At 43.0% G+C, this 13,566-nt stretch overlaps 1 protein-coding gene across 1 annotated transcript in view; it reads left to right on the top strand.

The window, feature by feature from the left end:
• pappa2 (pappalysin 2) overlaps positions 1-13,566 on the top strand; it is a 573,700-nt gene that overhangs the window by 469,524 nt on the left and 90,610 nt on the right. The window contains exon 19 of the mRNA XM_068036526.1: positions 12,263-12,372. Coding sequence (XP_067892627.1) covers positions 12,263-12,372 — 110 coding nt within the window. The remainder of the gene's footprint in view (positions 1-12,262; positions 12,373-13,566) is intronic.

The following is a 13,566-nucleotide window of genomic DNA, read 5'->3' as shown; positions in this document are numbered from 1 at the left end:
GCAATACCAAAGGGCAAGGAACTGTACCTCCCAGAAGAGTATTCAATATGCGTAACTTCATCCAACTTTGGTTGCCAGAAACCTGAAAATGCATCTAACTTTCTAAAAATATTTTGCATTATCAAAATGTATAATAATTTGCCCCCAAATTTGAAACACGCATTATTCCCATTTTGCGGTCCAATTTAAATTGCTAGGATCCAAGCAAGTAGCCATTTGGTTTATCAACCACTACTTTTGCTTTTGACCAATTTGATTAGTTCATGTAGTTTATTTTGAACTCTTTAGCTTATCATGGAATCATACAACACAGAAGGAGGCCATTTGGCCCATTGTGCCTGTGCTGGCTTTTTGAAAGAGTTATCCAATTCGTTCTACTTCCCTGCTCTTTCCCCTTAGGCTTGCATTTTTTCCCCGTCAAGTATTTATCCAATTCCTTTTTGGAAAATAACTTTTGAATTTGCATCCACCACCCTTTCAATTTAGATCATAGACATAAAGGGTGGTAGATGTTTGGAACTCTCTTTCACATATGGCAACTGATGCGAATCCAAGTTTTAATTTTAAATCTGACATTTATAGATTTTGTTAACCAAAGGCATTAAGAGATATGGAGCAAAGATGGGTATGTGGAGTTCGGTCGCAGACCAGCCATGAACTCATCGAATGGCAGAGAAGGCTTGTGGGGCTAAATGGCCTGCTCCTGTTCCTATATTCCTATTTTCCCATGGTGACAACTCATCGTGTTTTAAAAAAAGTCTCTTCATGTCACCTCTGGTTCTTTTGCCAATTTCCTTAAACCTATGTTCTCTGCTTACTGATACTTCCCTATTTACACTTTCAAAGCTGATCATGATTTTGAACACGTCTATTAAAGCTCCTTTTCCCTTTCTGTGCTGTAAGTACAATTCCAACTTCTCCAGTCTCTCCACAAAACTGAAGTCCCTCATCGCTGCTACCATTCTCGTAATTCTCTGCACCACACCAAGACCTTGACATCCTTCCAAACATGTGGTAGCCAGAATTGGACATGATACTCCAGCTGAGGCCTAACCTATTTTTATAAAGGTTTAGCATAACTGCCTTGCTTTCTTAGTTTATGCCTCTATTTATAAAGCCAAGGATCCTGTATGCCTTTTTAATGACCTTATCAACTTGTCCTGCCACTTCCAAAGATTTGCGTATGTGAACCTCAGGTCCCACTGTTCCTGCAACCCCTTTAAAATTGTACCATGTAGTTTATATTGCTTCTCCAAAATCTTCATTCCAAACTGTATCACCACACTTCTCTGCGTTAAATTTCATCCGCCATGTGTCTGCTGGTTCTATTAGGCTTTATTTTTAATTTTTCCTACAGTGCAGATATCACTTTTCCACATGAATTTTGTGCAGGGGTACTTAGCTTATCAATCCTGATCCTGATATTCCCTGGCAAGCAGCCAAATCCTTATGGAGGTAGGAGTTAGCTGACACCCTCCTGGATGTGTATTACATCTGATAACCTGCACAATGTGTGCAAGCTGTAAAATCCTGTGCAGTATTCATGTAGCAGGTCATAACCAACTGTCTAGATTGTAATGAGTACCATAACATTCTGGTACCTCACTGTTTAACACATTCAAGTGAAATTCAACTTTTAACCCTCTTATTTAAACAGGCTAACAACTGCAATAAACCAGAGTAAGTTCAACCAATATACTATCTCATTTAAACAACTTATTTAAAACAGACTTTGAGTAAGATTATATTCACGGTCCTCTGAATGTCCAGATTCCTATTTTATATGGTATGCTAAGTAGCAGATATTTTTTAAAGGACTGCAAAGGACTTTTGTTGATCTTTATTGTTCCTAAGTATTGTTTTTAATGCCCTCTCTTGGCCTCCTTGTAAGATGTATTTTTCTTGTGTGTGCATTCCTGGCTGAGAGAATGGATAGGTGGCCTTTAGTGTTGGGACACTGAGAAGTAATGTTCTTACTTAAAATAAAAATGAGCAGAAGTGCCAGGGACTTCATCGTTATTCATTTCAAATGCTTTAATCATAAAATCATAAAACATAGAAGGAGGCCATTCAGCCCATTGTGCCTGTGTGGGCTCTTTGAAAGAGCTCTCCAATTAGACTCACTCCCCTGCTCTTTCTGCATAGCCATGCAAATTTCTTGTTTTCAAGTGCTTATCCAATTCCCTTTTGAAAGTTATTACTGGATCTGCGTCCACCCCCTTTCAGGCGGTGAATTCTAGATCAGTGCAAATTGCTAAATTTAAAAAAAAAATCTCCTCATCTCCCTCTGATTCTTTTGCCAGTTACCTTACATCTCTGTTTTCTGGCCACCAACCCTCCTGCCAGTGATTTATCCTTATCTACTGTATCAAAACCCTTCATAATTTTGAACACCTCGAATAAGTCTCTCCTTAACCTGCTTTGCTGTAAGGAGAATCATCCCAGCTTCTCTAGTCTTTCCATGTAACTGAAGTTCTTTTTCAAAGTTACCACTGAATATACTTTTCAGGTAGTGCATTAATGTGGAGCAAAAAACCAAGGGGATTTGCAGGCCTCAAATTTTAGAAGCTATCCTATAACAACTGAATTTGAGGAGAAATGAAATGCATTTCTGGCAGTTGTTAACCTGACTTTGAATCTTTTTTTAAATCTTTTCGCTGCCTCAGGTGTTGTTCCTTTGTACCACTAGGTAACAGCACTGACCCATTCACAGCTAAGATACAGAGGCCAGAAAGTCCCAGGTTTGATCCCAAGGCTGTGCTGAGTTTGCTTAACTGTGGAAATGGTAGACTTGCCTGCAACAGTTAGCCTGAAGCTTTGCTAGACTGAAGAAGGGAAGAATTAGTCAAGATTCCTGCTCTTGATGGGTATCCAGTGATTGATTCTGGATTGTGTGTGTGTGAGGATGTAATATGAGGACAGGATTGGGCTGATGCGATGTCCAACTGACTGACTGTGTAGACACTCACAGAGCATAGGTCACTTAGCTGTGGAACTGTATCCTAAATTTTTTGTTTTATTCATTCATGGGATGTGGGCGTCGCAGGCCAGGCCAGCATTTATCGCCCATCCCTAATTGCCCTTGAACTGAGTGGCTTGCTAGGCCATTTCGAGGGCATGTAAGAGTCAACCACATTGCTGTGGATCTGGAGTCACATGTAGGCCAGACCAGGTAAGGACAGCAGATTTCCTTCCCTAAAGGACATTAGTGAACCAGATGGGCTTTTACAACAATCCACAATGGTTTCATGGCCATCATTAGACTAGCTTTAAACTCCAGATTTTATTAATTGAAATTCAAATTCCACCTTCTGCTGTGGTGGGATTCGAACCTATGTCCCCAGAGCAATACCTGGGTCTCTGGGTTACTAGTCCAGTGACAATACCAGTACGCCAACGCCTCCCCTTCTAAATATGACTCATTGCCTTCAACAAGAGCCACTTGCATTTGTATAGTGCCTTTAACATCGTAAAATGTTCCAAGGTGCTTCACAAAAGTACTATCAAGCAATATGTGATACCAAGCAACATAAAGAATTAATAGTCAGGTGACAAAAATCTTGATCAAGGAGGTAGGTTTTAAGGAACGACTTAATGCAGGGTGGAGAAGTTTAGGGAGGGAGCTCCAGAGCTTTAGGGTCTAGGCAGCTGAAAACATGGCTGCCAGTGGTGGAGTGTGGAAAACTGGGAATGTGCAAGTGGCCAGAATTGGAGCACAGGAATGAGGAGTAAACAAAGAATTGAAAAATAAATATTTTCTGTCAAGCACGCAGAACTGTGAGCTGTGGCTTGGTGTCCACTCACCATGAAATGCTAGCAGCCAACTTTTATACAAATAAGTGCACTGGAAAAAAACAGTGGTTGAATGTGTTGTCACATCCTGATATACAATTAGCTAGTTTGCCAAAAAATGTTCTGCTTGGATCAAAATTTCGAGGAACTACCGATAAGAATAGCTAATTTGCAAATCCTTGTACCATAGCCCACGTAAACATTAATTCAGCAAATCGCTTGGAACAGTAATAAAAACAAAAGCACTACACAAGGACGTGCTTTACAAAAGTTACTGATGAGGTGTGTTCTGAACTACGGGGGCTGCTGTGAGATCTGCCAGTGTGGGTATTTTTATGTGCCTTGTGTTAAAAGGGAAAGCATGCTAACTTGCTCCATAATCCTTAAATACAATAAAAGGTGGTATTTGGACACCTGTAGCATCTTTCTTTTACCTCCTGTTGATCTGAAATTCTCGATAGAGGTAGGCAGCTTAGGAGAAGACATATTGCGTAGAAAAGGAATGATTGATTTTCTGTCACCAACAATGTGTTAGAGGTTGAACAGGCTGTTGCTTTTTTGTAGAAAAAAGAAAACTGGGGTTGTACCGGTTTGATAGGATAGACATAGAGAAGACATTTCCACTTGTGGGGCTTTCAGAACTAGGGGTCATAAATATAAGATAGTCACTAACAAATCCAATAAGGAGTTCAGGAGTAACTTCTTTACTTGGATAGTGGCTACAATGTGGAGCTTGCTACCACATGGAGTAGTTGAGGTGAAAAGTGTCATTGCATTTTAGGGGAAGTTAAATAAGAGCACGAGAAATAAGAGCAGGAGTAGGCCAAATGGTCCCTTGAGCTTTCTCCAGCATTTGATAAGATCATGGCTGATCTGATCTTGGCTCAACTCCACTTTCCTCCTTGTTCCCCATAATCCTTGAGTCCCCTATAGTTCAAGAATCTGTCTATTTCAGCCTTGAATATATTCAATAACCCAGCCTCTACTGCTGTCTGGGGTAGAGAATTCCAAAGATTAATGATTCTCTGAGAGAAGAAATTCCTCCTCATATAATAAAAGCAAAATACTGCAGATGCTGGAAATCTGAAATAAAAACAAGAAATGCTGGAAATACTCAGCAGGTCAGGCAGCATCTGTGGAGAGAGAAGCAGAGTTAACGTTTCAGGTCAGTGACCCTTCATCAGGAATTCCTCCTCATCTCCGTCTTAAATGGGAGACCCCTTATTCTGAAACTGTCCCCCTAGCATGAGGGGAAACCTCCTGTCAGTATCTGCCCTGTCAAGCCCCTTCAGAATCTTATACATTTCAATAAGATCACCTCTTATTCTTCTAAACGCCATTGAGTATATTGCAACCTGCTCTACCTTTTCCTCATAAGACAACCCTTTCATCCCAGGAATCAACCTAGTGAACCTTCTCTGAACTGCCTCCAGTGCAAGTATATCCCTCCTTAAATAAGGAGACCAAAACTATGCTCAGTATTCTAGGTGTGGTCTCGCCAATGCCCTGAACAGTTGTAACACAACCTCCCTACTTTTGTATTCCATCCCCCTTGCAATAAAGGCCAACATTACATTTGCCTTCCTAATCATTTGCTTTACCTGGATGCTACCTATTTGTGTTTCATGCACAAGGATACCCAGATCCCTCTGTACCACAGCATTCTGTAGTCTCTCAACATTTAAATAATATATTGTTTTTATATTCTTCCGACCAAAGTGGATAATCAAACATTTTTCCACATTATACTCCATCTACCAAAACTTTGCCCACCCACTTCACCTATCTATATCCAAATAGTCGTTTAGTAGTACAGAACTTGAGTATTGCTGAAAATGGGGACATGTTGTCGAAGCTTTTCGTCTTGCACTCATCAAGATAACAGCAAGAATAACAAATGTAAGGGAAAACAACAACTTATACTGTATGAGAATAGAGTGCTGATTGGTTGGCAAGTGAACTCTGATTGGTAGAGGCATTGCCATGGTGAATGCACCAGTTTATGGTGACTGACAGTTAACTACCATGCTTTGTTTGAAATTTAAACCAGGCAGCTTGACTCTGGTCAAGGTATTGCCATGAGGAATGAACAAGCGAATGGCTGTCACTTATTTTGCTCAGCTGAAACAGGCACAATGTTTGTGCAGATTCTTTCTGTCTGCAAAGAACGGGGCCCTGTGTATTAATATATGTCGTTTCCAGTACGCCCAAATGCACCACACTCCGAGCCCTACTGACAATCTTAAAATGGTTGTCAGTGTAATTCTTAGCACACTGAGGATTATTTAGCAAATGTTGTCCAATCACAGAATCACATCTAATGTTGGACACTGTGTTTTGAGCTTTACAAGCACAGGCTGGTTGGGTACAGTCTGTATCTTGCCCATTGCGAACAGCAGAAGGGACATGTTGTTTGATATGATCTGCCAGTCTTTGGGACATACGACCTAGATACCTAGCATCATACTGGCATTGAAATTCATATATCACATTTACTCATTTGTGTGGTAGGCAGAGCATCTCTTTGGCTTGATGGCAGCATCCTCTTAGTGGCGAACACCACATGTGTTGCTACTGCATAATAGCAGAGCGAAACAGCTAGCTTCACCTGTTGCTCACATTTTTGGGGTACATTACCCTTCCAGGGTAATCTGAGGTCGACTGGGCATTTTTCAGGGCCGAAAATGACGGCCTTAGGCACGTTCATAAGTTTGCGCGATATACAGTGAGAAATGATCTGATCAGGGTAGCCATTGTCAGGCAGGATGTCTTTGATTCACCCTATTTCAGCATCAAGCTTGCATGGTGAACAAATGACTCAGGCCCTATTTACGAGGTTGCTGATAAGACCAATCTTATAGTGCGTGGAACTGTAAGAATCCCAATGCATGTATATTGACCAGTGAAGGTAGGTTTGTGGTAGAGAACCCCTAAACAGATTTCTCAACCAGTACGTCAATGAAAAGGAGCTCATTTGACTGCTCCATTTCAAAGGTGAATTTGAGAGCAGGATGGAGCCCATTAAGATGTGTCACACAAATGAGTAATGTGATATATGAATTTCAATGCCAGTATGATGCTAGGTTTATAGGCCTTATGTCCTAAAGACTGACGGATCATATCAAACAACATGTCCCTTCTGCTGTTCACAACAGTCAAGGTACAGGCCGTACCCAACCAGTCCGTGCTTGCAAAACTCAAAACACAGTGTCCAACATTAGATGTGATTCTGTGATTGGACAACATTTGCTAAATAATCCTCAGTGTGCTAAGAATTACACTGACAACCAATTTAAGATTGTCAGTAGGGCTCGCAGTGTGGCGCATACTGGAAGCGACATATATTAATACACAGGGCCCTGCTCTTTGCAGACAGAAAGAATATGTAGAAACATTGAGCCTGTTTCATCTGAGCAAAGTAATTGACAGCCATTCGCTGGTTCATTCCTCATGGCAATACCTTGACCAGAGTCAAGCTGCTTGGTTTAAATTTCAAACAAAGCATGGTAGTTAACTGTCAGTCACCAAAACTGGTGCATTCACCATGGAAACGTCACTACCAATCAGAGTTTACTTGCCAACCAATCAGCACTCTCTTCTCATGCAGTCTAAGTTGTTGTTTTCCCTTACATTTGTTATCCTTGCGATTGTCCTGATGAGTGCAAGACAAAAAGCTTCGACAACATGTCTCTATTTTCAGCAATACTAACTCTATCCCTTTGCAGATTCTTTGGGTGGAATTTTATGGGCTTTCCAAAGCTGATTTGGTAGCGTGTGGAGTCATATAATTAGGCGGGAGTTGTTTTCTCGGATTCCCAATGGTGTAATATTTTAGAGAAATTAAGTCGATGTTCCGGGGTTCTCCCAGCACAGTGACGTCTTTCAGCTTTGCATTCATTTAAGTAACATGAATACTCATTGTCCTATGCATAGTTACAATTCAGTCCTACCTTCCACATTAAGTGAACGGCAAGCAATATTCCTGTGCCACCTGGTTCACAATTGTTTTACCATGGTGTGTAGCAGTCGGATTTGTGCAGTTGAGTCTCAGGTCTCTGCTGTTCTCTCTTTAACTCATTCGCAAAACTAATGCCAGCGTTGGAATGGGTTTTTCCCTCCAGGCTCACATTGGAATGGATGTTGCTGTCTAGGCTTGGCACCAGCAAGGGTGAATCTTCTCAGGGGATGGCAGCGAAGGTATGGTGGGGTGGGCTACATGGAAGATCAGGGCAAGGCATGCAGGTCGGGAAAGGTGGGGTCAAACAGGTGCATGGAGGAGCAGGAGAGGCAGGAGCGGAGCGTCTAGGATGTGTATGTTTTTCTACTGCTGCTGAAGCTAGATGTGGGCGGCTGTGTGGGTGGTGGGTTGATTGGAGCATTACAGTCAGAAGATAGTGGACATTGGTCTAAAGGGAGGGATGAGTGCTGTCAACATCGGGGATCTGTGGGGCGAATTCAGGGTACTGGCTGACATTTGACTTTTGCTGCAGGGAAAGTAAATGATGTGAGGTTGGTGGTGACTTTCACAAAATAAGGGAGGCAAAAACATTTTGAATTAAGTAAAAGCTTCAATTTAGGTTAACCTGAAGACACCTAAATGAAAGGAAGGCTGATGATCCTAGAAGTTGCAAGCACAGAATGTTTTATAACTGTGGTAATTGTGGTGCTTGGACCAGTGATGGCGGGTTCCACCAATAAAAGGCGACCCCCACCATATGATCCCACATGTCTCCCGTGCCCCTCGCCGCATGATTTATTTACAGATAAAATCGGGTGTGAAATGGCAAATAGGGCTGAAGCTGAAGTTACGCCAACTTCCAGTCCGACTGTTGGGAACGCGGCACTCATAAAATATGGGCCTTTGTGCCCTACTCACAACTTTGCCTTGCTCTTTATCTTTGTGATCAATAAATTAGGCTACAATACACTCGGTCCCTTCATCCAAGCCATTAATATAGATTGTAAATAGTTGCGGCCCCAGCACTGATTCCTGTGGCATCCCACTGGTTACAGCATGCAAACCTAAAAATTACCCATTTAACCCAAGTCTCTTTTTTTATTTGTTAGTTAACCAATCCTCGACCATGTTAATATATTACCCAAGCTCTTATCTTGTGCAATAACCTTTTATGTGACAACTTATCGAATACCTTTTGACAATCCAAATACACTACTGGTTCTCTTTCATCCACCCTGCTCGTTACATCATCAAATAAATGTGTCAAACACAATTTCCTTTTCATAAAACCATGTTGACTCTGTTTGATTGTAGTATGATTTTCTAAATGTCCTGCTACCGGGCCGGATTTTATGGGCACCCCTGGGGCAAGGTCGGAGTCAGGGGGGCCCATAGAATTGCAATGGGCGGTGGGGGACGGATGGTCTGTCACCACCCCATCGCCAAGCGATCTTACCAGGGGTGGGTTAGGCAGACGATAACCTTCCTGCCCAGAGGCCAGCTGAGGCCCTTAAGTGGCCTATTAACGGCCATTTAAGAGCCTCTTCCCGCTGCTGCTGGGATCTAACCAGCAGCGGGGGGGTGCCACCGCCACACAGAGAGGGCACCTTGTAAAATGAGGCAAAATGTGGAAAATTGCCCGGGTATGTCCTGTACACAAAAAGCAGGACAAGTCCAACCTGGCCAATTACCGCCCCATCAGTCTACTCTCAATCATCAGTAAAGTGATGGAAGGTGTCATCAACAGTGCCATCAAGCAGCACTTGCTTAGCAATAACCTGCTCAGTGACGCTCAGTTTGGGTTCCGCCAGGGCCACTCAGCTCCTGACCTCATTACAGCCTTGGTTCAAACATGGACAAAAGAGCTGAATTCAAGGGGTGAGGTGAGAGTGACTGCCCTTGACATCAAGCATATGACCGAGTATGGTATCAAGGAGCCCTAGCAAAACTGAAGTCAATGGGAATCAGGGAGAAAACTCTCTGCTGGTTGGAGTCATACCTAGCGCAAAGGAAGATGGCTGTGGTTGTTGGAGGTCAATCATCTGAACTCCAGGACATCACTGCAGGAGTTCCTTAGGGCAGTGTCCTGGGCCCAACCATCTTCAGCTGCTTCATCAATGACCTTCCTTCAATCTTAAGGTCAGAAGTAGGGATGTTCGCTGACGATTGCACAATGTTCAGCACCATTCGCGACTCCTCAAATACTGCAGCAGTCCGTGTAGAAATGCAGCAAGACCTGGACAATATCCAGGCTTGGGCTGATAAGTGGCAAGTAACGTTTGTGCCACACAGGTGCCAGGCAATGACCATTTCCAACAAGAGAGAATCTAACCATCTCCCCTTGACATTCAACGGCATTACCGTCACTGAATCCCCCACTATCAACATCTTAGGGGCTACCATTGACCAGAAACTGAACTGGAGTAGCCATATAAATACCATGGCTACAAGAGCAGGTCAGAGGCTAGGAATGCTGAGGTGAGTAACTCACCTCCTGACTCCCCAAAGCATGTCCACCACCTACAATGCACAAGTCAGGAGTGTGATGGAATACTCTCCACTTGCCTGGATGGATTCAGCTCCAACAACATTCAAGAAGCTCGACACCATCCAGAACAAAGCAGCCCGCTTGATTGGCACACCATCCACAAACATTCACTCCCTCCACCACTGACGCACAGTGGCAGTAGTGTGTACCATCTACAAGGTGCACTGCAGCAACGCACCAAGACTCCTTAGACAGCACCTTCCAAACACGCAACCTCCACCACCTCGAAGGACAAGAGCAGCAGATGCATGGAAACACCATCACCTGCAAGTTCCCCTCCAATCCACACACCATCCTGACTTGGAACCATATCGCCGTTCCTTTACTTTCGCTGGGTCAAAATCCTGGAACTCCCTTCCTAACAGCACTGTGGGTGTACCTACCTCACATGGACTACAGCGGTTCAAGAAGGCGGTTCACCACCACCTTCTCAAGGGCAATTAGGGATGGGCAATAAATGCTGGCGTAACCAGCGACACCCACATCTCATGAATGAATTTTTAAAAAACCCTCCCTGCAGGTTTGGGTGGGGGGTGGGGTCCCACCTCCATGGGCAATCTGTGGCCCATGGAGGGCCCCAGCTGGGAAACAATGCACCTATATGGACCCTATCCCCCTTGGCGTTATGACCACCACCCCAAACCCCCTTCCCTGGTGCCTTCCGGACTTGCCCTGGTGAAGCTACCTCAATTACCTGATGTGCGGGGTTCCTGTGCTGGGCCTGGGTCCAAGGCCTCTGCAATACCAGCAGTGGCCATCACTCTTGGAGGCGGGTTCCCCATCTTTAAAGTGACGGGGTTCCTGATGGGGGACACTTAGCCTTCAAAACACTGGAGGATCGCTTCGCGGGGGCACCAAAAGTCAGAGGCGGGGTACCCCCCCCCCCCCACCACACCGCCGTTTCAGCCCAGCGCTGGGAGTCCCGCCTCCTCCACAAAATTCAGCCCAGTACTTCCAAAATATTTGTTTTCAGCCTTTTCCCAATGACAGATGTTAGGCTAACTGGACGAAAGTTTTAGATAATTACATGAGTGGGAGGAGGTTCGTGTGAAGCAGGATGGATATGCCTTGGTTCATTTCTAGGTCCTGGATATTTTTGAACCATGTCATGTCTTGGACCTGTTGGGCCAAATGATCAGCTTCTGTGCTGTAACTGTTTTGTTGCATTACGTAATACTCACCGCGCCAAATGCTTAAGATATTAATTTGGTGCCAAATATCTCCTTTTTATTCTATTTAGATCTTTGGAGCTACAGTGTAGAAAGTACTGCCCATTACCAATAATATTTCATGTTGGTATAATGGGAGTAAATGGTAAATGTTTTAGTCTGTTAAGTTCCATGTACTGATCGGGTGTGTCTTTCTATGGACTAAACAATTATATAAACCACCAGCTGGTCACACTGGGACTGCTGTGGTCCATACAGTTCCCTTGTTGATTCCAACCTTAAATACAATGGTTATCAATACAAAACTGTCTCAGTCTCACTGTGTTAAAACCAGGCCATGTTTGACTTTTTTCTTTCTCCCATTTCACTATTTTTCTTACATGAGCTCCTGATCACATTCACAACCTGGCTCAAAAATATCCAGGACCTAGAAATGAGCCAAGGCATATCTTTCCTGCTCCCTGCCCTCTTCCAGGTTCTGAGCTTGTTTGCTTTTGCTCTATATCTGGAAGATAAGTGTGTTCGGGATCATCCATAATTGTTGTGTTTACAGAGATATGAGAAGTAGTCCTGAATTGTCTGCCTTTGTCTTCCAATGATATGTATCAAAACATAGAGCAGTATGTCCCACACCCAGATTATCTCTTGTATATAATAGCTACAATAATATTGTATCAATAAAAATGAAGGGGATAAAGAGTATGGTAGTAATTGGGCCAAAATTCTTATTGCAGTGTATGTTTGTGTCTACCATTTAACATGATCCCAATTTGTGGATGTGTTTCATCATTTCAGGTTCTGTGTGTATTCCATCGTGTGTGATACCCCCCAGTGATGCAGTGGTTTTGTCTAATAATATAACTGCCGACACTATGGAGCACTGGATGGAACCACCCAAGGTGCAGGTGAGGATTCTAAAAATAAAATAATTTTCAGAATGTGGACCTGGCAAGGCTGCCATTTGTGGTCCATCCCTAATTGTCATGAGGAGATGGTGCTGGACCGCTTTCTTGAACCATAATTTGATGCATCTGAACAGTTTGCGAGGCCACTTCAGAGTCAACCACACTGGTGTGGGACTGGAGTCACATGTGGGCCAGACTGGATAAGGGAAGCAAGTCATTAGTGAACTAATTAAACAACAATCTGGCAGCTTCATGGTAGTATTACCAGCTTTTTATTTCCATTGTTTTAAAATCTGACTTTAAATTATCAAACTGCCATGGTGGGATTTGAACCCACATGTTCTGTATTGTTAGCTCAAACCTCTGGATTATTACTGCAGTAACCTAATAGCAACGCCACCATATCTAGTAGTGAAGGGTGGAAAATTCAGCTAAATCAACTTGACAATTAACAGTGCAAATCATTGCCTTTTGGCAGCTTCAAACATTGCACAGACCAAATAACAACAAAAAAAATACAACCCACTGCTGGGAAGGAAAATGTACGGGATCTGTAGCAAAGTTCAAATCTCCGAAAAGGGTCAATTTCTAAAAACAAGATCGAAGTGTGACAAAATTGGAGTATTTTTGACCAGGGCTTTTCCTTCCATTCTTTATGATATTTTGAGATGAAACTAGATTATTTTGTTTAAAAAAAATTACCGAACAGCCTGGAAACTGCACATTCATTAAGCCTATTAAGTTGTAACTGAGAAGCAGTTTGATGATGTGGAAGATCAGTTCCTAGAAAGATGCACTGGTGGAATTGAAAAGATCAGCTGTGGCTTAGAGGGTCAGAGTTAGACAAGTTAGGCAAGCCATAAAGACAGGAGAGTATATTTTCCACTTTACTGCAGATACACAGTTGAGTTCCTCATCCATCTTAAAGAAGATCAAGAGAATAACACGTGTTATGTCAGGGATCTGCCCCACCCTGGGATTTTCTGGGCTCCCACCATAATATGTCATTGGGCCTGCACCTAAAGTTGTTTTTGTTAGGCATGGTTATTAAGGGATATGGAACCAAGGCAAGTAACTGTAAGTAAGGTATAGATCAGCCATGATCTTACTGAATGGTGGAACAGGGTTGAAAGGGCTGAATGGCCTACTCTTGTTGATACGTTTAGCATTAACATTATCATGAGTGAGGGGTTG

Source organism: Heterodontus francisci, chromosome 8, assembly GCF_036365525.1.
Source record: "Heterodontus francisci isolate sHetFra1 chromosome 8, sHetFra1.hap1, whole genome shotgun sequence".
NCBI lineage: Eukaryota > Metazoa > Chordata > Chondrichthyes > Heterodontiformes > Heterodontidae > Heterodontus > Heterodontus francisci.
This window is presented reverse-complemented; position numbering and strand designations above follow the sequence as displayed.